This window comes from Aulostomus chinensis, chromosome 11 (genome assembly GCF_037954235.1).
Source record: "Aulostomus chinensis isolate RoL2024-O1b breed Wild chromosome 11, RoL_Achi_v1.0, whole genome shotgun sequence".
NCBI lineage: Eukaryota > Metazoa > Chordata > Actinopteri > Syngnathiformes > Aulostomidae > Aulostomus > Aulostomus chinensis.
In genome coordinates, this window is record NC_141330.1 from 422,501 (window position 1) to 447,411 (window position 24,911).

The 24,911-nt window shown below is 50.3% G+C and overlaps 3 protein-coding genes across 9 annotated transcripts in view; 1 reads left to right on the forward strand and 2 right to left on the reverse strand.

Moving 5' to 3' along the window:
• LOC147252733 (CD82 antigen) overlaps window positions 1–2,349 on the reverse strand; it is an 8,452-nt gene extending 6,103 nt beyond the window's left edge. For both annotated transcript variants that reach the window (XM_086217475.1, XM_086217474.1), the window contains exon 1: window positions 526–2,349. In XM_086217475.1, coding sequence (XP_086073601.1) covers window positions 526–574 — 49 coding nt within the window. In that variant the 5' untranslated portion in view covers window positions 575–2,349. The remainder of the gene's footprint in view (window positions 1–525) is intronic.
• On the forward strand, window positions 62–21,663 carry LOC147252734 (SMAD family member 4-like). 2 transcript variants are annotated; one of them, XM_086217472.1, is made up of 14 exons: window positions 62–741; window positions 1,642–1,743; window positions 1,815–1,879; window positions 4,092–4,196; window positions 13,444–13,692; window positions 18,060–18,270; window positions 18,452–18,580; window positions 18,769–18,960; window positions 19,306–19,410; window positions 19,488–19,541; window positions 19,614–19,797; window positions 19,916–20,084; window positions 20,162–20,255; window positions 20,339–21,663. In XM_086217472.1, the coding sequence occupies exons 5-14, from the start codon at window positions 13,450–13,452 to the stop codon at window positions 20,530–20,532; spliced, it is 1,575 nt and encodes a 524-aa protein (XP_086073598.1). In that variant the 5' UTR covers window positions 62–741; window positions 1,642–1,743; window positions 1,815–1,879; window positions 4,092–4,196; window positions 13,444–13,449; the 3' UTR covers window positions 20,533–21,663. The 2 variants fall into 2 exon arrangements, with proteins under 2 accessions (XP_086073598.1, XP_086073599.1); XM_086217473.1 differs by lacking the exon at window positions 19,306–19,410.
• LOC147252735 (uncharacterized) lies at window positions 5,596–9,996 on the reverse strand. Of its 5 annotated transcripts, none has more exons than XM_086217480.1 (6): window positions 9,732–9,996; window positions 8,128–8,239; window positions 7,376–7,508; window positions 6,764–6,911; window positions 6,589–6,672; window positions 5,596–5,973 (listed from the first exon to the last, which is right to left on the reverse strand). In XM_086217480.1, the coding sequence occupies exons 2-6, from the start codon at window positions 8,214–8,216 to the stop codon at window positions 5,738–5,740; spliced, it is 690 nt and encodes a 229-aa protein (XP_086073606.1). In that variant the 5' UTR covers window positions 8,217–8,239; window positions 9,732–9,996; the 3' UTR covers window positions 5,596–5,737. The 5 variants fall into 5 exon arrangements, with proteins under 5 accessions (XP_086073606.1, XP_086073604.1, XP_086073608.1 ...); XM_086217478.1 differs by having other exon boundaries at window positions 8,128–8,246; XM_086217482.1 differs by having other exon boundaries at window positions 6,589–6,669; window positions 8,128–8,248.
• Window positions 21,664–24,911: the final 3,248 nt, after the last annotated feature.

Below are 24,911 nucleotides of genomic sequence, written 5' to 3' on the forward strand. Positions count from 1 at the left end.
CACACTCACACACTTACACACACCCTCACTCTCACACACACACACTCACACACACTCACACACTTACACACACTGTCACACTCACACACCCTCACTCTCACACACACACTCACACACTTACACACACCCTCACTCTCACACACACACACTCACACACTTACACACACCCTCACACTCATACACACTCAAACACACACCCTCACTCTCACACACACTCACACACACACTCACACACACCCTCACACTCATACACACTCAAACACACACCCTCACTCTCACACACACACACTCACACACACCCTCACACTCATCCACACTCAAACACACACCCTCACTCTCACACACACACTCACACACTTACACACACCCTCACACTCATACACACTCAAACACACACCCTCACTCTCACACCCTCACTCTCACACACACACTCACACACTCAAACACACACCCTCACTCTCACACACACACTCACACACTTACACACACCCTCACTCTCACACACACACCCTCACACACACACACCTGGAGCCTGCTCGACTGAAAGCAAAGCCCTGCCCTTCTCCCGCTGCATGTTGGGATTCGTCTGCCTGCAGTCCCCTTTACTCCTGATGAATGTTCAGGTGAGGAGAGTTTAGCAGCGGCCGTCTGTGAGCAGTGTCTCGGTGTCTCGGCCGTCCAGGATGAAGCGGCTGCTGTCTCTCTCTCTCTGTGTCACCCTGCTGACGGCGCCCTGCTGCGGTAAGCAACACGCCACATTTCCATCTCACCACCATCAAACTGCGTGAGAAGCAACATCAAGACAGGAAGTCTGGCAGCACCCCCATATCAATAATCTGTAATCAGCCCGCATGCGCGGAGGTGGCCACGGCGTCCGTCACTGACAAAGTGATCAGGTTTCAGGTCCAGGTGATCTCAAAGTCTTTTCACCGGCTGTGAGGGAGAACCAAACAGCAGCCTCCACCTGATGGTGGTGTTCCGCTTGGGAGGTTTCAGTTCTACCGTGGATCCAGCTGGTGCAGGTCTGGACTCGGTCAGATGCTTGTCAGTTGTAAACAAATGATGTTGATTCTGGTTTCACTGCAGTCATGTGACCTCCACTTTAACCATCAGTGGAGCGTGTTTTCATGGTTTCAGAGCTTAACGGAATCTTTCACAAACGCTCAAAGCAGTGATGATCGGAATCAAAGATGGCGAGTGAAGTCACATTCATCACATGACTTCATTAACTTTTGACAGGTTAAGCACCTCTGTTGTGGTCGCACACCTCCATGTAGAACCTGAAGAGGTGAGACATGACAGTAATTACTTGTGCTGACAGAGGGGTGGAACTCATTCCACTATTGTGGCGCCAGCAAGAACAAAGTGGAGAACACGGTGGAGAACCGCAACAACCAGCTGCTGAAAATTACAGGACACAACCGTCACGTGGGTCAAGGTCCCCCGGTTCCTTCGGCCATGATGACAGTAGAATGACCTTGGTGTTCAAACATCTGACGTTGTGATGTCATTACTGCCGGGGGACGCCATCGTTCACTTGGGAAACTGAGTAGAACGCCACATATTAAAAGACTTGATTAACAGCGAGTTGAATCATGAGCATGAGCAGCATCACGTGACCTGGATTATTTTCCTCGGCAGGAAACAAAGGAAGCCCCGAGGACGAGGGGACGACAGCGGAGTATGACTACCCCTCATCAACGCCTGACTATGACTACACTGCCACCTTTGACTACTATTATGGTAACTATGGCAACCCGCTCTGCCAGACATGTCAGCAGGGTTCTGATTCTATCGGTGCTGATCTCTCGTAGTGACTGGACTGTACCAGGACCCCGACACCAGAAAAAACAGAGACATGGGAGACATCAGGAACAAGGTGAGACCACCAGATCATTATCACATAAAAACTCCCCCTGCCACACTGCCCATCATTAGCTCCAGTCTCCGTTGACTCCAGTCTCTGTTAGCTCCAGTCTCCGTTAGCTCCAGTCTCCATTAGCTCCCGTCTCCGTTAGCTCCAGTCTCCGTTGACTCCAGTCTCCGTTAGCTCCCGCCTCTGTTCGCTCCTGTCTTCGTTAGCTCCTGCCTCTGTTAGCTTCAGTCTCCGTCAGCTCCCGCCTCTTTTAGCTCTAGTCTCCGTTAGCTCCTGCCTCTGTTAGCTCCAGTCTCCGTTAGCTCCCGCCTCTTTTAGCTCTAGTCTCCGTTAGCTCCCACCTCTGTTAGTTCCAGTCTCCGTTAGCTCCAGTCTCTGTTGACTCCAGTCTCCGTTAGCTCCCGCCTCTATTCGCTCCTGTCTTCGTTAGCTCCTGCCTCTGTTAGCTCCAGTCTCCGTTAGCTCACGCCTCTTTTAGCTCTAGTCTCCGTTAGCTCCCGCCTCTGTTAGCTCCAGTCTCCGTTAGCTCACACCTCTTTTAGCTCTAGTCTCCGTTAGCTCCCGCCTCTGTTAGCTCCAGTCTCCGTTGACTCCAGTCTCCGTTAGCTCCCGCCTCTGTTCGCTCCTGTCTTCGTTAGCTCCTGCCTCTGTTAGCTCCAGTCTCCGTTAGCTCCCGCCTCTGTTAGCTCCAGTCTCCATTGACTCCAGTCTCCGTTAGCTCCCGCCTCTGTTAGCTCCTGTCTTCGTTAGCTCCTGCCTCTGTTAGCTCCAGTCTCCGTTAGCTCCCGCCTCTGTTAGCTCCAGTCTCCGTTAGCTCCTGCCTCTGTTAGCTCCAGTCTCCATTAGCTCCCGCCTCTGTTAGCTCCAGTCTCCGTTGACTCCAGTCTCCGTTAGCTCCCGCCTCTGTTAGCTCCAGTCTCCGTTGACTCCAGTCTCCGTTAGCTCCCGCCTCTGTTCGCTCCTGTCTTCGTTAGCTCCTGCCTCTGTTCGCTCCAGTCTCCGTTAGCTCCCGCCTCTGTTAGCTCCAGTCTCCGTTGACTCCAGTCTCCATTGACTCCAGTCTCCGTTAGCTCCCGCCTCTGTTAGCTCCTGTCTTTATTAGCTCCTGCCTCTGTTAGCTCCAGTCTCCATTAGCTCCCGCCTCTGTTAGCTCCAGTCTCCGTTAGCTCCCGCCTCTGTTAGCTCCAGTCTCCGTTAGCTCCTGCCTCTGTTAGCTCCAGTCTCCGTTAGCTTCCGCCTCTGTTAGCTCCAGTCTCCGTTAGCTCACGCCTCTTTTAGCTCTAGTCTCCGTTAGCTCCCGCCTCTGTTAGCTCCAGTCTCCGTTGACTCCAGTCTCCGTTAGCTCCCGCCTCTGTTCGCTCCTGTCTTCGTTAGCTCCTGCCTCTGTTAGCTCCAGTCTCCGTTAGCTCCCGCCTCTGTTAGCTCCAGTCTCCATTGACTCCAGTCTCCGTTAGCTCCCGCCTCTGTTAGCTCCAGTCTCCGTTAGCTCCTGCCTCTGTTAGCTCCAGTCTCCATTAGCTCCCGTTTCTGTTAGCTCCAGTCTCCGTTGACTCCAGTCTCCGTTAGCTCCCGCCTCTGTTAGCTCCTGCCTCCGTTAGCTCCAGTCTTTGTTTGTCCCCGCCTCCGTTTGCTCCCACTGCTCTTCCACAGTTTCTCCCTCTCATCTCAGGCATCCAGCTGGATTCATTCTGCAATAGCAGGTGGAGAGGGCAAGGCTGAATTGAGGTTCAGTTCTCTGATGTTTGATTGATAAGTTTGTTTCAAATCATTCCGTTTACAGCTGTCAATCACTGCAAAAATCCAACAAAGGCATCAAATGACCCTCAATTTAATGAGAAGTGATATGATTTAATGAGGAAGTGCGCTGAGATATTATTGAGTACAGAGAAACAAAACCACAGATGCCAACAATGCAAATTATGCTTATTATGCTAGCTAGGCTAACAAACACCCAGAATGAAAAAAAAATCACCAGTCACGACCTTTGACCTCAGACCCTGAAATCCCCCAGACTCCAATCTTCTCTCCATCATACGTGTTCTTGGTCAGCGCCTGCTCATTGTACTGATAAGACAAAGTCACCACTGTTTAATACCTCAACACAAAGGACAGGAAGTCCTTCAAAATAAAAGTCAGAGCTCATTTCTTCTGATAATCAGTCTGGTGTGACAATGATGTAATCAATCACTCATGACCGTCGTGTGGCCCCTCTCAGACCTCTGGAGTTCATCACGCTAGTCTGCTGCCTCTCCTGGGATTGGCTGTCTATCAGGCCTGGTACTGATGGGGGTGGAGCCAAGGATAAAGCTCTGGTAAACAGGTGAGAACAAGGCAGTAGCCATCATGTTCAGTAAAAGTATTTCTGGGATCCACTTGAGGAAGCTCACATTCTTTACCACAGATTGAGAACCACTGATCCAGAAGCTTTAGTCTCTGATTCACTTTCAAAAAGCTCTGCCCCTAAAGGCAGCGCCAGCTTCGAAGTACTAACAATCAAGAACAAGCTCACCGGCAGGAGTGGTAGGAGGACACCACTGAGAAATGGTGGAACTTTTTGAGGACATGAGATGCCGACTACACTGGAAGACCTCCTAACACGCCAATGATTCTGGAGGGCCAAGGCCACAGGTCCGAGGGACCTCGCTGACCCGGTCCACCTCTGAAAACAGCTGAATGAGGCCTGTGAGCATCAAAGCTCACATGATTTTGCCATGACGTTAATCACACTGGCTAACTAAAACATGTCAGCCTGCCACCAACACCCTCGCCCTCGTAGCCAAAGACAACTCACGCAGAGACGGCACTCCTACATTTGCTCTGAGTCGGAATGATGATGATGGAGCTCTTCCTCTTTCCTCAGGAGGATCCACTGGAACCAGGACACATCCAGGAGACTCAGCTGACCGCCCTGTGAGCGTCAATAAATTAACGCCATGCTTCCTCATGACGTCCTCTGTGTGTGCGAGTCTTCTCGTTTATTGATTTTGTGACGGTGAGATGGCGCCTGCTGACTGGTACTCGGAGGCAGCACGGTGTCCCCTGGCGGATGCATGACAAGGAAAGCAGGGAGGGAGGGCGGCCCATGTCGTTTTTCATGACACACGCTCATCTCATGGCTGTCGCACTGAGCATCATCAAAAACCCTCGCTGACAGTCAAAGGCTGGCCAGCGAAGTCACGACGGTGAGGGCTACGCCAGTCACAGGAGATGTTGGTGATCAGCTGATCAATGGCTTCAATGTTCATGTCAGAATTCTTCACCCTGACCTCATTTGTGTTTTTGATTCAAGTTCAACCAATGAACTCACAACTGCCACACCTGTCTTAAGATGCTTGACCTCAATCATGACCTTTCCTCTCCTGAGGGCGTCGTCAATCTTCAAACGCTCAATTTACCCTCAGGAGCATATTTGTCCAAAACAGCACAGCTGAACTACAAAACTTCCCCAAAATAATCACGATCCGCCATGTTACTGTCACTTTAAGACCATTTTATGATGTAATGAAGATGTCACAGTGTCTGTGTAGAGGGCGGAGCTTCCATCAAGCACAGTCAATAGCATATAGACGCATTTAAGTGTCAGTTGATGCCCTGCCTGAAGCACAAGTGTGTGTGTGTGTGTGTGTGTGTGTGTGGGTGGAGATGAGCTGCAGAAAAAACATGTTGACAGGTGTGTGGTGGTCATGTGACACAAGAGAAGGACAGCGAGCAGCTTCCAGTTTAAACTTTATTTTAAAACAAACTCTGAGAGGAGAAGCCAGGACGTCCCTCAACAACTGCCAGAACTGAAACACCAGAAACTCTCTGAACTATCACCATGACAACTAAAGCCTGAAATAAGGAGTGAGGCCCCCCCCCCCCTCAGTCCCAGTCCATCTGCGTCCGTCCAGCCAGAGACATGTACTCATCCAGCTCCGCGTCCAGACGTGTCTTGGACATGGACATGTAGTCATCAAGCTGCTTGTCCAATCTGGACTTGGACAAGGACATGTAATCATCCAGCTGTGCGTCCAGCTGCTTCTTGCTAGGCAGCTTTTTTCTGATTAGGCCACGCCCCCTACAGCCAGTGGCCCCACCCATCAGGCTCAAGTGATGTTCTGCAACAGAAATACGGGCACCCTGATGAGACACAATACTGCTGAGCCAGAGGGATAGAAGAGAGTGAGCCAGACGGGCAGGGACAGAGTGGGACAGGGAGAGAGTGGGACAGAGGGACAGGGAGAGAGTGAGACAGAGGGACAGGGACAGAGTGGGACAGAGGGACAGGGAGAGAGTGGGACAGAGGGACAGGGAGAGAGTGAGCTCGAGGGACAGGGAGAGAGTGGGACAGAGGGACAGAAAGAGGGTGGGACAGAGGGACAGAAAGAGGGTGGGACAGAGGGACAGGGAGAGAGTGGGACAGAGGGACAGGGAGAGAGTGGGACAGAGGGACAGGGAGAGAGTGAGCTAGAGGGACAGGGAGAGAGTGGGACAGAGGGACAGAAAGAGGGTGGGACAGAGGGACAGGGAGAGAGTGGGACAGAGGGACAGGGAGAGAGTGAGCTAGAGGGACAGGGAGAGAGTGGGACAGAGGGACAGAAAGAGGGTGGGACAGAGGGACAGGGAGAGAGTGGGACAGAGGAGCAGGGACAGAGTGGGACAGAGAGACAGGGAGAGAGTGCGCCAGAGAGACAGGACGTGTGTCTCTCTTGGTTCCGTGTTGACAAGCTGACCTGCAGCCAGTCTTGGGGGGGTTCTGGTCCTCTGTTTGCTGCGCTGAATCAGTGGACCTGTCCAACGCAGCACGTCCACTGCTTCTGGAAAGAAGACAACCACTTTTAAATGCCGTTTTATTTGAAAATATCACTGGTCACATGATGTGGAGGGTTCTGGTCAGTGGACACTCACTCCTACGGGCTGAGCTGATCCTGGCTCTCCATATGTACTTGTTCCGGAAACTCCAAAAACCAGAGAGACGGCGACTGACCTGCCAGCCCAGCCGGGTCCAGATGCTCGGCCTCCTGGGACTCCGCCTCATAACCATGGAGTCGTGAGCCTGAAACAGGGGCAGCGTGAGACGAGACACTTGGACTGGTCTGGCTCTGATGGGTCCATGTTCAACGTGATGAATTCTTGAGCATGCGGCCATGAGACCTTGCACACTGGGGTCCAGCTAGCACCTCCAGGGAGGATCAACAGCTGCTCTGTTGACAAGCGCTAACTAGCATCCATGCTCAAAGCCTTCTCCAGTTCGTTTGGTTACCATACCGTCACTTATTCGTTGCTGGCGTTCTGGTCTCCTTCCATTTCCGGCGTCCCTGCTAGCTGGCTGCTAACCGCTGCTACACCTGCTAGCTTCCGATACTTGTTTGGCTCCTTATCTGATTGCGATACTTGAGTGCTGAGTACTAATACTAGTGGCCCCCGCCCTCCACCGGCACCGGCGACTCAGTGAGGTGACATCATCAACAGTACAGCACATCTATTGTGAACATGACGACTATGAAGTGTTGCCATCACCTGACTCCCAGAGGGCGGTGATTCACTCTTCACCAGCAGCACCACCGGCGGAAGGTCAGTATGTGGCAGCATCCTGGGGTCAAGGGTCAAGACGCTGGGACGGGTCAACTGGTCCACCAGGACCTGTGAGAAGCTGCAACGCCATGAGCAGAGAGGTCAGCCATTCCAACAGAAACATAATCTACTACTGAGAGTTCAATTTACACCCTGGCCCCGCCCCCGGCACGTTTGATGTCACACAGCAGAAACAAGCATCTTCAGTTTGTTCAAAATCTTTGGTGACTGTTTCCATGGTTACCGTTTTATATAAAAGGTGCTGATGGAAGGGCCACTGATTGCAATCGGCTGACAATTCGATAATTTGACGGCCGATGACGCAGGCTGTTGGAGAGTTCCTCGCCGTGTTGTTTGCGTCAGTATTTGAGGATCAGTGTCCCCTCGGACCTGCCGTAAACCGGAGTTTAGTTCCTCTGATGACTCGCGGGAGCTCTGACATCACCATGCTGCCCGGCCACATCGGCAGCTGTTTCTGTTCTGCAGGTTGCTGTTAGTGTGCAACTGTCAATCAAGATGACTGTGGAGCTCCGCCCACTCACTTATGTGTTGGAAGGCAAATGACCATTTCCCCATCAACGCTGATGAAGAGCTGTGTCTGCTGCGTGGTCATGTGACCCAGGGGTAAATGCTCATTACAGGCAAAAGCTGGGTGTTTGGCCAGTGGGAGGGGCTTCGGTGGTCATGAGGTGTCTCACCGCTGGTGGAGGGTCACAGCTGACGTGCTCCGTAGGAATAACGACCTGGGTTTGGAGGACGCCATCAGTTTCCTCCCTCTGTGACTCATCCTGTGCTGCAAACCTCCTGCACCTGTGGGCTCTCACACACAGACACACACCCATCCACCCACACACAGACACACAAACACCCACCCACCCACACACCCATCCACACACACACACACACCCATCCACCCACCCACACCCATCCACACACCCACCCACACCCATCCACACACCCACCCACACACCCATCCACACACACACACACACACACCCACCCACCCACCCACACCCATCCACACACCCACCCACACCCATCCACACACCCACCCACACACAGACACACCCACACAGACACACACCCACACACACCCATCCACACACACACTCACCCACCCACACCCACACACACCCATCCACACACCCACCCACCCACACACACACACACACACCCATCCACACACACACCCACCCACACACACACACCCACCCACCCACACACACACACACACCCATCCACACACACACCCACCCACACACACACACCCACCCACCCACACACACACACACACCCATCCACACACACACCCACACCCATCCACCCACCCACCCACACACACATCCACACACACACACACACACCCATCCACACACACACCCACCCACCCACACACACACACACACCCATCCACACACACACACACCCACACCCATCCACCCACCCACCCACACACACACACACCCATCCACACACACACACACACACCCATCCACACACACACACACACACCCACACACCCACCCACCCACACACACACCCACACACCCACCCACCCACACACACACCCACCCATCCACACACACACCCACACACACACACACCCATCCACCCACCCACCCACACCCATCCACACACACACCCACACACACACCCACCCACACAGACACACACCACTCAAGGAGCCAGCTAGCAGTTCGGTATCTTACTCAGGACCACTGGGGCACAGGGATCGAACCTGACTCACTGTCTCAGAGCCATGACGCCTCACTTGTTAGCACCAATTACGGAAGTATGACGCCATCGTGAGTGCTGTTGTGATGACGTATGGCGGTGCCCTTGTAGCCATTTCGCCCATTCATACACAGGTGGAACCTCAGCTTCTTACCGGAAAGAAATGATGACGTTGAACATGTGCTTGGGTTTTTTAGATTCCAGTTGAGTTGATTTGAGGTTTGAAAAACCATCTTTCAGACAGACTAGTCCCGGGTCGGCCCGGTTCGCAGCATAATTTAGACGCAACAAGCAGAAATAAGGGGTTAACATGAACGATGGAAGATGGCGATTGTTGGTGAGGAGAATCTGTAAATGAGGCGCCCTGTGAGCCGCAGCAGTCCGATAACCCGGTAAATTACCGTTAACCTCAGTCGATTGATCGGTGTTTCACGTCCAAGGTCCCAGTCCTCCCAGCACGTGCTCCCCAGTTAGCTGTACTGCCCAACCGCTAGCTAGCTCACTCCGGCACATTCAGAGGCAAAACCTAGTCAATAGGATAACATGTTGTTGTTATCATGTGGCTCACCTTTGCTACCTGCACGGTCTCTCCTACAGGTAAGAGAACCACGGAACGACCGGAACCGGCAGCTTGTTTAAGGGTTGGTTCTCCTGAGCGCCAGTTAGCTCGTTAACCGGAACTAGCTGTTTCTCAGCAGTTCCAGAACAGACGGACAAACAAGCGATAGATTAGAAAACAAGATCAGACAAACACAGAACTCTTTAATTTAGAGGGACCGAGTCCACCTGACGCACGAGGGTGTTCCTGCCGACTTCCTGTTACACAAAACAATTCAAATTAAAAGCTTTAAATTGTTCAAGAAATCGTGTTCATTATACCACACAATCATTTTATTTTTATTTTTTATTTCTGGTCAAACTTGTAAATTGATAAATATAAATGTATTTACAGCGAAAATGCCAACCAAACTTTGTTTAAATGTGGAAGTAAAATATTAAAGGGTTAGGAATGTGAAAGGTAAGGATCAGGAAGTGAAAGGGAGGAGCTTAGCAGCAGCGAGGAGGAGGAGGAGCTTAGCGGCAGCGATGAGGAGGAGGAGGAGCTTAGAAGCAGTGACGAGGAGGAGCTTAGCAGCAGTGAGGAGGAGGAGGGGTTTAGCAGCAGTGAGGAGGAGGAGCTTAGCATTAGCGATGAGAAGAAGCTTAGCAGCAGTGAGGGGGAGGAGGGGTTTACTAGCAGTGAGGAGGAGGAGCTTAGCATTAGCAATGAGGAGGAGGAGCTTAGCAGCAGTGATGAGGAGGAGGGGTTTAGCAGCAGTGAGGAGGAGGAGCTTAGCATTAGCGATGAGGAGGAGCTTAGCAGCAGTGAGGAGGAGGAGCTTAGCAGCAGTGATGAGGAGGAGCTTAGCAGCAGTGAGGAGGAGCTTAGCAGCAGTGATGAGGAGGAGGGGTTTAGCAGCAGTGAGGAGGAGGAGCTTAGCATTAGCGATGAGGAGGAGCTTAGCAGCAGTGAGGAGGATGAGTTTAGCAGCAGTGAGGAGGAGGAGGAGGAGGAGCTTAGCAGCAGTGAGGAGGAGGAGCTTAGCAGCAGTGAGGAGGAGCTTAGCAGCAGTAAGGAGGAGGGGTTTAGCAGCAGTGAGGTGGAGGAGCTCAGCAGCAGTGAGGAGGAGGAGGAACTTCGCAGCAGAGAGGAGGAGGAGGAGTTTAGCAGCAGAGAGGAGGAGCTCAGCAGCAGTGAGGAGGAGGAGGAACTTCGCAGCAGAGAGGAGGAGGAGTTTAGCAGCAGAGAGGAGGAGGAGTTTAGCAGCAGTGAGGAGGAGGAGGAACTTCGCAGCAGAGAGGAGGAGGAGTTTAGCAGCAGAGAGGAGGAGGAGTTTAGCAGCAGTGAGGAGGAGCTCAGCAGCAGTGAGGAGGAGGAGGAGTTTAGCAGCAGAGAGGAGGATGAGTTTAGCAGCAGAGAGGAGGAGGAGGAACTTCGCAGCAGAGAGGAGGAGGAGGAGTTTAGCAGCAGTGAGGAGGAGGAGGAGTTTAGCAGCAGTGAGGAGGAGCTCAGCAGCAGTGAGGAGGAGGAGGAGTTTAGCAGCAGTGAGGAGGAGCTCAGCAGCAGTGAGGAGGAGGAGGAGTTTAGCAGCAGTGAGGAGGAGCTCAGCAGCAGTGAGGAGGAGGAGGAGTTTAGCAGCAGTGAGGAGGAGGAGGAGTTTAGCAGCAGTGAGGAGGAGCTCAGCAGCAGTGAGGAGGAGGAGGAGTTTAGCAGCAGTGAGGAGGAGGAGGTCAGCAGCACTAAGGAGGAGGAGGTCAGCAGCACTAAGGAGGAGGGGTTTAGCAGCAGTGAGGAGGAGGGGTTTACCAGCAGTGAGGAGGAGGAGCGTCTCAGTTGTTTAAATGGAATCCAAGCAGTTCTCCTGCAGGAGCACGTCTGTTACTCTTTGTTGCTCATTCATGTGTGTTGGTTCTCACCAGCATGTGGCCACCTTCCTATGCCCTCCTCCTCCTCCTCCTCCTCATGGATGATCCTTCATCTCCTCCTCATTGATTCTCCTCTTCCTTAATGCTCCTCCTCCTCCTCATGGTCACACCTCCCTATGGATGCTCCTCCTGCTCTTCATTAATGCTCCTCTTCCTCATGGATGCAAATCCTCCTACTATTCCTCCTCATTCTGCTCCTTCTCATGGATGCTCCTTGACCTGCTTCTCCTGCTGCTCCTTCTCCAGAGTGCTCCTCCTCCTGCTCCTCCTATGCCTCCTGTTCCTTCCCATGGATGCTTGTTCTCTTCCTTCTCGATGCGGCCCTTCCTTTTCATCCTCCTCCTCCCTCTCATGGATGCTGCTCCTCCTCCTCCTCTTTTTGCTCCCCCTCCTGGATGCTCCTCCTATGGGAGTCATAGAGGTAACAGGTTATAGGTGCTGCCCCACCTGCCTAATCAGGCGTCATTAAGCACTAAGCACTATGTAGGATGTGAACCTTCAAAATAAAAGCTTGTAGTACGAATGGCGGGAGGAGAGGTAGTGGCTCTTCCTGTCTGGAGGAAATGTCTGAACATGTCCTTGATGAAACTCTGACCCGACGTCACAGACCATCATCGGCTCTTTGTCACGGATTCCTCTGTTAGTGCTCTGAGTCTGAAGCTGCTTTATTTTTATGAGCGCAGACATGTCCTCACTTCCTGTTATGTCTGGGCAGCCTGACACACCCCCCACTGACCACACTCAGACCTGCAGACACACTGACACAGCCAGCAGATCACAGCCAGCAGATCACAGCCAGCAGAGGTTAAGGAGCTGGGAAGGTACGTGGGGCTGTCTGTCTCTTGCCTGTCTCTCTCTCAACTGTCTCTCTCTTAACTGTCTCTCCCTCATATCTCTCAACTGTCTCCCTGTCAATGGTCTCCTTCTTACCTGTCTCTCTCGCTTAACTGTCTCTCTCCCCGTCTCCTTCTCAACTGTCGGAATTATAGACACATTTACAGGCATCAAGCGATCATAGATGTTTGATGGTTCAGTTTGATCCAGGAGAGAGAGGGAGAGAGAGAGAGATGGAGGGAGAGATGGAGAGAGAGATGGAGAGAGAGAGAGAGAGATGGAGAGAGAGAGAGGGAGAGATGGAGAGAGAGAGAGGGAGAGAGAGAGGGAGAGAGAGAGAGAGGGGGAGAGAGGGAGGGAGAGAGAGAGGGAGAGAGAGAGAGAGGTGTGCAGGTTAGACAGACATGATGCAGCACAGTGAAACTGAAATCAAGCCTGATGACCTAGTGCAGGGGTTCTCAACATGGGGTCTGGGGTCCTCAGTTTAAGGTTACTGACACCTTCATGTATGCGCTGCAGCGTCAGTGAGCTGACCTCTGACCTCCAACATTTAATTTCCTGCTTGTACATTTTGAATATTTGAAGCAAGTTTCCAGGTTAAAAACATTTCTCACAAAGTTTCAGGGCTTCCTGTTACCGGACTGAAAGTTGCAAGATTTACAGCACTTCCTGTTTCCATAGCCGCCAACAGGAAGTTGTTCCTTTATCCCAGTCATTCATATTTTGCATCATCACAGTTAATTATCCATCTTGAACACATGGCACCAGTTGAGTTATGTGCCAGCAACAGGAAATGACATGTTTGACCCTCATGAGAAACCTGTCGTCTAAACTTGACCCTCAAGCTGGACCTGTGGCGCCCTCTGGGCGCTTCTCTCTTGCGATTATTAAAGGGTTAACAAATCTGCTCAGAAACATTGGCATTGGTAGAGTCAGACAGGTTGGACTCTAAACCGCTTCTGAACTCTCCGCCCACCCAGGTGATCATGGCGGCCCTCGTCACAGCCCCCAGCAGCGCTGACGCCTGCCTCAACATTGTCCACAGCCTGATGTGCCACCGGCAGGGCGGGGAGAACGAGGGCTTCGCCAAACGGGCCATTGAGAGCCTGGTGAAGAAGCTGAAGGAGAAGAAGGACGAGCTGGACTCACTCATCACCGCTGTCACCACCAACGGCGTCCATCCCAGCAAATGTGTGACCATTCAGAGGACGCTGGACGGACGACTGCAGGTACACACAGGAGATGACCAGTGAGACAGCGGCGCCGAGCTGAACCCAGGACACATGATTGTCTAGATCTGTTCATAATCAGATCCTCCAGTCCTCCACGCTAACCCTAACCCAGGACAAATCACAAAATCTGAACTTCGCACGTGTGTCTCAGTATGAAGTCATGAGTGACGTGACCAAGCAGCATGGCCACTCTGACCTCTGACCTTTGTCATGCTCCGGTTTCTACTGCTAACTGTTGTGTCCTTTCTTGCAAATGCTCTGGTGTTTCTGAAAGAATTCAAAATGACTTTACCTGATAATGATCAAAGAACAAGAACACTGGAGACAGAAGCAGTCACATGACCGGGACCAGGAAGTGTTCACATCTTGTCCGTCACATTGTCAGGTGTGATGGTTTGTGTGTGTCAGTGTGACCCGCTGGGAACATGCAGCCGCTCCTGGGGCTCCGTCTAAGCAACGTCCACGGGACAGGAACAGTCATCATGACGTTGATCTGGTCACAGCTCACCTCATTCACAAAACATTCTTCAACACTAATTTGTTCTTCAAATGTGTGTTTTGTTTCTTCACCCCCCCCCCATAGCTATCAATCATCTAGGTTACCACAGCAACATGACAGGTCACTGGGGGAGGAGCCACAAAGAGTCATCAGGCTTTGCTTGAAGCTTGCAGACATTCTTCAACCAGCATCTTGACAGATTTCTGTCTGAAGAATCACTGGTGACTCTTTTGCTGGCATGATGTCATCATCTCATTTGTGTGTGTGTGTGTGTGTGTGTGTGTGTTTAAGAAGCTGTAGTGTGACTCGCTTACGAGGACAGTACAATCGTGTGTGTGTGTGAGGAGGGCAGCAGCTTGTTTTGTCTAAAACACAGGAAGTGGGCGGAGCTACACCAAGCCAGACTCTGTGTGTGTGTGTGTGTGTGTGTGTGTGTGTGTGTGTGAGAAGGGAATGTGTCTGTGTGACTCACAGTTTGTCCCTACACTGTAAAAAACAGATCCCATCTGTCAGAGCGTTCAACAAGTTTAAAGAACTCAAGAGTTATGTGGCGCCGGTTGAGACACTGTGAACCTCCACTTCCTCCCTCTGATCACAACACAATAACAGAAAAAGAAAAAAGAAAAAGAAAATGAAAGCTACAAGCAGCGTTGTTAGGGCCTGAGCCCCTGCGCGGCCTATGGCCGCGTCCTTGACACCGGCCCGAATCCAACGGTGTAATCGGCAAATCCCTAGGCCTTGTAGTTTAGGAGATACGAGCCTCAGTGCGCTGCACAGTGTGACTGCAGAGCTGAGAGCCGGCCCTTTAAGAGCCCCTCCCTTCTCTGCTCGCTCTCTGCTGTCTGTGTCAGAGCTGAGAGCAGAGCTGAGAGCAGAGCTGCCAGCTGGCCCTTTAAGAACCCCTCCCCCGCTGCACTGTGTCTGATCTGTGCTGGAGTGGAGAGAGTGGAGGATTCAGAGAAATGTAGTGTGTAAAAGGTGAATAACTCGGCATACGTTGGTCAAAAGTCACACAAAATACCATATTTTTGTAGGGATTTTTGTGAGGAATACAGTGGTGTGTTTTTAAAAGCTGTGGAATGTATGGTGTAGATGTGAGAAGCATTTGTTTGAGAGTATGTACCCTGAGAGGACACGCTCTCCCCATAGACTTCCATTGTAAGGCGAAAAGTGTCTCCCCCACTTTGACGGCTCATAAAATCCAAACCGAGCGCGTAGTATATTAACCTTGAACAACTTTTAATCAGCACAGTTGGGAGAGTAATGTGTGAAAGTTTGGAAGCCCTGGCATTTACGGTTTAGGAGGAGATAAATTTTGTTCGGGGTGCAAAATTGTCCAAAATTAGACATTCGTGTCCAAATTGTGGACATCCTGTTACAGTTAGGTCAAGGGTGTGAGTGTATGATTTATCCGTCTTGATGAGACGAGTTCAATGTTGTTGGTCCCATGTCTCTAGGACATTCCTACAGTCTGTGGCGTGGTTTTTTGTGTATGTAGGTGGCGCTATTGAGTAGAGCGCCTCTTTTTTTTTTAATTATCTAATTTTTCGCCGCACCCGATGTGCTTACCAAATTTGGTGAGTTTTCAAGCATGTTTAGGGGGTCAAATTAACTTTTGAAGTGGCGAGTGTGACTTCGAAACATAATAGGGTCTTCGCCAGAAGTACCTTCTGGCTCAGGCCCTAATTAAAGCTGCAAGCAGCGTTGTTAGGGCCTGAGCCCCCGCGCGGCCTATGGCCGCGTCCTTGACACCGGCCCAAATCCAACGGTGTAATTGGCAAATCCCTAGGCCTTGTAGTTTAGGAGATACGAGCCTCAGTTCGCTGCACAGTGTGACTGCAGAGCTGAGAGCCGGCCCTTTAAGAGCCCCTCCCTTCTCTGCTCGCTCTCTGCCATCTCTGTCAGAGTGGAGAGCAGAGGAGGATTTGGCAGTTTTACTGATAAACACAGTCATAACTCTGCATATGTTGGTCAAAAGTGTAATGTAAAGACATCAGTTTGTAGAGTTTTTTCTCAGGAATTCAATGGTGTGTTTTCTGAAGGTGTGAGTGTTTTAGTTTAGAAGCTACAAGTGTTTGTTTGAGAGTATGTACATGAGGGCAGAGAAGCGCCAATTGTGGTTTCCATGACTACAGTAAACAAATCTCTGCCATCTCTGTCAGAGCTGAGAGCAGAGCTGAGAGCAGAGCTGCCAGCTGGCCCTTTAAGAACCCCTCCCCCGCTGCACTTTCTTTGATCTGTGCTAGAGTGGAGAGAGTGGAGGATTCAGAGAAATGTAGTGTGTAAAAGCTGAATAACTCGGCCTACGTTGGTCGAAAGTAACACAAAATACCATATTTTTGTAGGGATTTTTGTCAGGAATACAGTGATATGTTTTTAAAAGCTGTGCGATGTATGGTATAGACGTGAGAAGCATTTGTTCGAGAGTATGTATCATGAGAGGACACGGCCTCCCCATTGACTTCCATTGTAAGCGTGAAACGTGTCTCCCCAACTTTGACGGCTTATAAAATGGGAACCGAGCGCGTAGTATATTATTCTTACTGAACTTTTAATCAGCACAGTTGGGAGAGTAATGTGTGAAAGTTTGGAAGCCCTGGCATTTACGGTTTAGGAGGAGATAGATTTTGTTCGGGGAGTAAAAAAAGTCCTGATTTTGACAGTTTTGTCCAATTTGTGGACATTCTGTTGGAGATAGGTGAGGGGTCAGAGTGTAAGAATTGTTCGTCTTGATGAGACGAGTCCAACGGTGTTGGTCCCATGTTTGTGGGAGTTTTGTGTGAGGAGTTATAGCGCGCGAAATTTAAAAAAATTATCTTTTTTTGTGTGGCTCCCTAGGTGGCGCTATAGACTTTAGTGGCGTTTTTGTTTTTGATTAGTGAATGTTGAGACATACCGAACGATTGTGCCAAATTTCAGCGAATTTCATGCATGTTCAGGGGGTCAAATTAGATTATGCGCGTTATGCTCATTATGCGCATATAGCGCGCACTCATTGAGAGCAAGAACAGTATAATACCAGGTTTTGAATGGGTGTGTATGTGAAAACTGGCTCCGGGCCGTCTGGCCCAGTTGCCTCATGGGTGTTGGGGGGGCCTGGGACACTGTTTAGTGTGTGTTTTTAGTGTTTTTAGTGCTGCTAATGTGTTGCTCTGCCGAGCAAACATAATAGGGTCTTCGCCAGAAGTACCTTCTGGCTCAGGCCCTAATTAAGGATCGAAGTGACGTTATAAGAAAGAATAATAAAGAAACAATTCCTCGCAAAACAGATCTTCTCTCGCCCACCCATTGAACCCAGTGTGACACCTCCCCCCTCTCCCGTCCCCTGACCTGCCTGGGACATTTGGTGACATTTGGAGCTCGTTCAGTGTGATTTTTGTAGAGTTTTTAGTGTTTGAGTGTGCTTCCAAACACCATAGGGTGAAGTACCTTCTGGCTCAGGCCCTAATAACAACAGATTTAGTTTTAAAGGGAAGCTCTCCCGTGACCCACTGCCGCAGCGTCACCTGAGCGTGTCATATGATATAATATGATGTCATTCCATGCCATAAACGAGCGCCATCATGTCACCAGGTCATGTGCGCAGCTGGTTATCAACACTGTTGACCACGGAGCACCTGACTGTTTCTTCTGTTTAGTATTGGAGCATCTAGGTGATGTCATCAGGCAGTGTAGTCAGGTGACACAGTCAGGTGATGATGGTCCGGTTCCATAGTTGCGTCTTTGTGAAATCCTGCTGCATGCCATGTCACGTCGATCCTAGACACTTCTACGCACACAAGCATGCACGCAAAATCACACAGTGTTCCCATGGTAACTTCGGTTGGCCATGACCCAGTTCTGTGTGTCACCTGTCTGTCTGCAGGTGGCGGGTAGGAAAGGCTTCCCTCATGTCATCTACGCCCGACTGTGGCGTTGGCCTGACCTCCACAAGAATGAACTGAAACACGTCAAGTTCTGTCAGTTTGCATTTGACCTGAAGTACGACAGCGTGTGCGTGAACCCCTACCACTACGAGCGGGTGGCGTGTCCCGCCGCTACTGCCACCGCCACTGCCACTGCCGCCGCCACTGCAGGTAAACATACTGCTGTGCATGATAGGTGTTGTTCATTGCTCTCGTTACTCTCTGACCTGTATTGGCCGGTGCCATGGCTCCTGTGGGCATGTCACTTCCTGTGTGCCCTCTATTGAAACTTCATTAGAACACATCACATCAGCAGAACTCTCACCCCAGCCCCGCCCCTGTCCTCCCTCAGGTCCTCAGCCTCTCATTAAGGAGGAGTTCATACAGGACTGTCCTCAGATCGAGCTGCCTGCCCACCCAGAACCTTACAGTCAGCCCCGCCCCCTCAGCATGTATCCCATTATGCCTCTGTCACCTCCAGGTGAGCACAGAGACCCCCATTGGGTCAACTTCCACAGTTCTTCCTCTAAAGTAATTGATGGAACCAGGAAGTCCCTCAAGACTGAGACCTGTCAGAGGCTCACAGGACAGACACACACTCAGACACAAGTTGTGAAATCTTCAGTGTCATCAGTGTGGGTGTGTCCGTTTCCTGCGTCCTCTCTGCAGAGAGGCCTCTGATGGCGGCAGCTCTGTCACCAGGTGGTGGTGGCAGCAGAAGCAGGAGAGGCGGGGATGGCGGCAGCGATGGACCAGAACTCCTCCAGATCATTCCATCTCAGAACCAGCATGAGGGTCGCGCATCACCACACCCTGCCCCCCCACGCCTCCAGAACCCCTACAGCAGCCCAGCCAGACCAGGTGCCCAAATACCTGCAGAAGTGGTAGTACTGCTCTCTGCAGGAGTGTTATTATTATCAAGAGATGAGGGCTAGAGGTATTTGTAGTAGTATAAACAGTATGATGATATAAATGCTATTAGTAGTGGTAGTATCCAGAGTCATTGTAAACTTTTTGTATAAGTAATGCTCATAGTACTGCAGTAGTATTATCAGTAGGATAGTGGTGTCCTTAGCAGTAGTGATGGTATTAGCAATAGCAGTTGTCATAGCAGTAGTAGTAGTAGCAGTAGTAGCAGTAGTGAGCTAGTAGTATCAGGGGTAGGACATGGACAGATGCTCACCTTGGTTCTGTATTGTTCCGCAGCCACCTGGCCAGGTAATAGCCCCACCCCTTACAGCCCTGCAGGACCTCATCAGAGTGGGCGGGGCCACCAGCAATCTCCCTTAAATCATCATCACACCCACTTCTGTACGCCGCCATGTTACCAGATCATATCTTGGTATAATCTTGGTGTAGAAGGGAACTAATTAGTATTGTCTGTGCAGGGTCCCAGCACCACAGCACTGCTCCATACCCACAGCCAGTGTCCAACCACCCAGGTAGGACAGTCTCCCCCACTGTCCCTACCCCTCTGTCCCTGCTCCACTGATCCATGCTGTCCTCTGTCCCAGGTCCAGAGTTCTGGTGTTCCATCTCCTACTTTGAGTTGGACGTTCAGGTTGGTGAGATGTTTAAAGTCCAGTCCAGCTCTTCCCTGGTGACAGTGGACGGATATGTGGACCCTTCAGGGGGGGATCGTTTCTGTCTGGGACAACTGAGTAACGTCCACCGCACCGCCGCCAGCCACCGAGCCAGGTGACACGTCTATGTCGCAGCATTGGAAAGCTCCTAGCCTTTGTGGACTTCTGTCCACTTCCTGTCTGATATCTCATCAGACTTGATGACCTTCATCTGCCTGTCTCTTGGTGTGCAGGCTGCACATCGGTCGAGGGGTTCAGCTGGAGTGTCGAGGGGAAGGGGACATCTGGATGCGCTGCCTCAGTGATCACTCTGTATTCGTCCAGAGTTCCTACCTGGACCAGGTGGCCGGCCAAGGACCTGGAGACGGTGTCCACAAGATCTACCCAGGAGCGTGTATCAAGGTGTGCCTCTATGCAGACAGCAGCTGTTATAGTGACAGTCTCTGTCTCACACGGTTCTCACCTGTCTGTCTCTCCAGGTGTTTGACCTAAGACAGTGTCACAGGCGGATGCAGCAGCAAGCAGCTGCTGTTGTGGGTGGGACCGGCAGGGCGGGCGTCTGTACCTCCATGGGTGAGTCCTGCCTGTTCTTCTCTCACCTTTCCTGCTGTTTGAGGTGTAAAATAACATCAAAGTTATTCAAGGTGTGTGTTCAGCGGCAGGTGTGGGCGTGGACGAGCTGCGCAGGTTGTGTATCGTGCGTCTGAGCTTTGTTAAAGGTTGGGGGTGCGATTATCCACGGCAGAGCATCAAGGACACGCCCTGTTGGCTGGAGGTTCACTTGCACCGAGCTCTGCAGCTGCTGGACCAGGTGTTGCACACGCTGCCGTTACAGGAACACGTTCTCTGACACGTCACATGAAAACACACACACGCTACCACCGCTTGAACTCACAATTTGATGCAGAGTGACGAGGTGTTTGTATCTGTACGCTGTTGACTGTTGGGGGTGGGGCTTTGCTTACTGGACAGCCAACCACAGCAAAGGACTATTAACACATTTCATTTGGAAATCTGTGAGATGGACAACACCTGACACTCACAAGCTCCACCCACCCAGTCCCCCACCAGACAGGTGAAAAGAAACACATGGTAGGGCTTCAGACAATCAGCATCAGCCAGGTCTGTTTCCATGGTTACTACATTAAAGGTTTGGTTGACCCCAATAAAAACCACACATCTGCTTCCTGCTGTCAAAGACGTAAATATGGCGGGTAAATATCTGCTGAGATAATCATGTGATCAGGTGTGTGTGTCTGATCATTCAAACTCTCTTTGACAAGCCGTCCATCATTGTCCTCCCTCGGGGTCAGCGACATGTCCATGTTTCCATGTTTGTGTTGTCTGGATGATTCTTGAGCAGCTGCTCTCAGTTTGTCATATCTTAACCCTTTCCTCTCCATGTACGAGGTTCTCACTCTTATTTTGCTGTTAGTGATCATGTGACATCAGGTCCACCCACAGGAAAGCAGCTGTCTGCATCTCTGTGCATGAGCTAACATGCTAATAAAAAAGAAGGTGAAGTTGAGACTTAATATCTGTTCTTGACAAACACAGTGTCCACTCAGTTTTTGATCTAAAGAGTTTCTTTATCAAGTTGATATATTTTTGCAATTATAAAAAAAGAGTCAATGAATTGAGAGCCAAACATTTTTGGGGGATTGATGACTTCTACATGTTTGTAGAATTGAAGATTGAAACATTTCCTGCTCTTGATGATGATGTTGGTGTTCACTGACATCCTGGACAGACTCCTCCTGAGTGTTTGTTGATGCTGTTTTATCAAACCAGCTGCACAAATCTTCCACGGTCTGGCAAAACGGTTCTGAGGTCATTAAGAGGTGGGCGAGAACATCAGAACATTAAAAATGGCCTCATCAAAGATACACAGTTGACTGAGGAAATACTGTTGCATTTTATTGAAAACATCCATCCCTCCATCATCCATCATCATCCATCCATCATCATCCATCCATCCATCCATCCATCCATCCATCAGCCATCCATCCATCCATCCATCCATCCATCCATCATCATCCATCCATCCATCATCCATCCATCCATCCATCAGCCATCCATCCATCCATCCATCCATCCATCCATCAATCCATCATCATCCATCCATCCATCCATCCATCATCATCCATCCATCCATCCATCCATCATCATCCATCCATCCCTCCATCATCCATCATCATCCATCCATCCATCATCATCCATCCATCCCTCCATCATCCATCATCATCCATCCATCCATCATCATCCATCCATCCATCCATCCATCCATCAATCCATCATCATCCATCCATCCATCCATCCATCATCATCCATCCATCCATCCATCCATCATCATCCATCCATCCATCCATCCATCCATCAATCCATCATCATCCATCCATCCATCATCATCCATCCATCCATCCATCCATCCATCAATCCATCATCATCCATCCATCCATCCATCCATCATCATCCATCCATCCATCCATCCATCATCATCCATCCATCCATCCATCCATCCATCAATCCATCATCATCCATCCATCCATCCATCCATCATCATCCATCCATCCATCAATCCATCATCATCCATCCATCCATCCATCCATCATCATCCATCCATCCATCCATCCATCATCATCCATCCATCCATCAATCCATCATCATCCATCCATCCATCATCATCCATCCATCCATCCATCCATCCATCAATCCATCATCATCCATCCATCCATCCATCCATCATCATCCATCCATCCATCCATCCATCATCATCCATCCATCCATCCATCCATCCATCCATCAATCCATCATCATCCATCCATCCATCCATCATCATCCATCCATCCATCATCCATCAATCCATCATCATCCATCCATCCATCCATCATCATCCATCAATCCCTCCATCATCCATCCATCCATCATCATCCATCCATCCATCATCCATCCATCATCCATCATCATCCATCCATCCATCATCCATCAATCCATCATCATCCATCCATCCATCCATCATCCATCATCATCCATCCATCCCTCATCCCTCCATCCATCATCCATCCATCCCTCATCCCTCCATCCGTCCATCATCCATCCCTCCATCCCTCATCCATCCATCCCTCGTCCATCCATCAATCATCCCTCATCCATCCATCCATCATCCCTCCATCCATCCATCATCCCTCATCCATCCATCCATCATCCATCCCTCCATCATCCATCCCTCCATCATCCATCCATCCATCCATCCCTCATCCATCATCCCTCATCCATCCATCCATCATCCATCCCTCCATCATCCATCCATCCATCCATCATCCCTCATCCATCCACCCATCATCCATCCCTCCATCATCCATCCATCCATCCATCATCCATCCATCCATCATCCATCCATCCATCCATCATCCCTCATCCATCATCCATCCCTCCATCATCCATCCATCCATCATCCCTCCATCCATCCATCATCCATCCATCCATCCATCCATCATCCATTTATCCATCCCTCCCTCTCTCCATCTTCCCCCTCTTCTCCTGTTGAGGGTGGTGGGGGTGGAGCCTATCCCAGCAGCCTTCCCCCTGGACAGGTCACCAGTCCATGGCAGGGCCAACACATAGAGACAGACAACCATTGGCTCTCCCAGCCACGCCTACGGTCAATTTAGAGTCTGGATTAACCTGGTCCCTCTTGATGTCTTTGGACTGTGGAGGAAGCTGGAGTACCAGAGAGAACCCAGCAGGAACAGGGAGAACATGGAGACTCACCCAGAAAGACCCCGTGCTGCAGCCGGGGCTCCACCCACAACCTTCTTGCTGGGGGGCCACCGTGAGGACCTCTGCTCCACCGGGCCTCCCTTGTTGAAATCATGTTAAACATTTTTATCACTATCAGAAAGTGTGAAGAGGACAGTTGCTGGTGACGTTAGGATGTAAAGAATAATGGAAAAGCAACTGGATGTTCATCCTCCTGGTTTTAAGTGGCTAAAATCCCCCAGAGGTGAAAAGTGACGATTGATGCTGATGGTCCACTCTTATCACTGGCATTCACAGTCTTCATGAGACACAGAGACAGAGAGAGAGAGAGAGTGAGAGAGAAAGAGAGGTGCTGCAGCAAGGAATTGTGGGACGGTATCGTCTCCTCTCTTGGCAGGAAGACGCTCAGGTGTATCAATGCTAGAGGAGCTGACAGAGGAGGCTGGAGCTCCTCCCTGAGAGTTCTAGAGCGCTGAATCCTGTAAAACCCACTGGTTTCTGTCTTACTGGTGTTGGAAACAACATGATGTTTGAAAGACTTTTATACTGAACGTCTGAACTCTGAGAGTCAGAGATGAGGTTCAACAAAACATCTTAATGAACTACTGGAGCGAGACTTTCCTGATCCTCCCAAGAGTCCTTCGATGTAAGGAATGGTCACTCGTAGGATGGAATGTCCTCCAAAAACTCTAAATTTGACAAACTTTCCTGGAATGACTTATTGAGAGGAACCCAATCAAAGCGTTCTGCTCGGCTAGCTAACGCTGCTCTTTAAAGGGTTAGCGTCATTGATGCAGGATGTTCCATCTGGGCTTTTCACGACTTTCCCAGAATGTTTGTAGGATCGAACCTTTAGCAGACCAACTAAGAATGTTCTTTTAGTTCTACTCAGTATTCTACAAGAAATCTCAAAGGAATGTTATAATTGTTCCCAGACCATCTGAATGTTCCCTGGACCAACCAGGAACGTTTGTAGGACATAAAGTATAAATGTCTGTTTCCGGCAGATGTCCCAGTTCCCTGTTAACATATATGAATGAGTTCTTGACCCAGTATATTGATCTTGAGATAATCAATGATGGGTGTGCTGATCTTTAAGTGTTCCTGGTAATATCACCATGGTAACATGAGCTCAGCAAAATAAAACACTTGAATGCAACATCTTTTATCCAAAAACTACAAACATTTCCCCTCTGAAAGGTGTTGAAATGAAATGGTTTAAATATAAAAGCAAAAAAAAAACAACTCTAAATGTTCTTTTGTAGAAAATAAAGAAGCTCAGCAACTCCACAGGGCCTTGACTGGCGTCCCTGGTTCGGTTCCCTGGTTTGAACGTTTGGGCTGAGCGGCAGCGAAGACAAAGAAGGGGCGTGTCTGAAGTTTAAACATGTCAGAGTCGCCCTCCTATTGGCTACGTAAATATACGCAGCAGTAATTTAAATCAATGGCAGCGAGGACACCGCTCTGTGG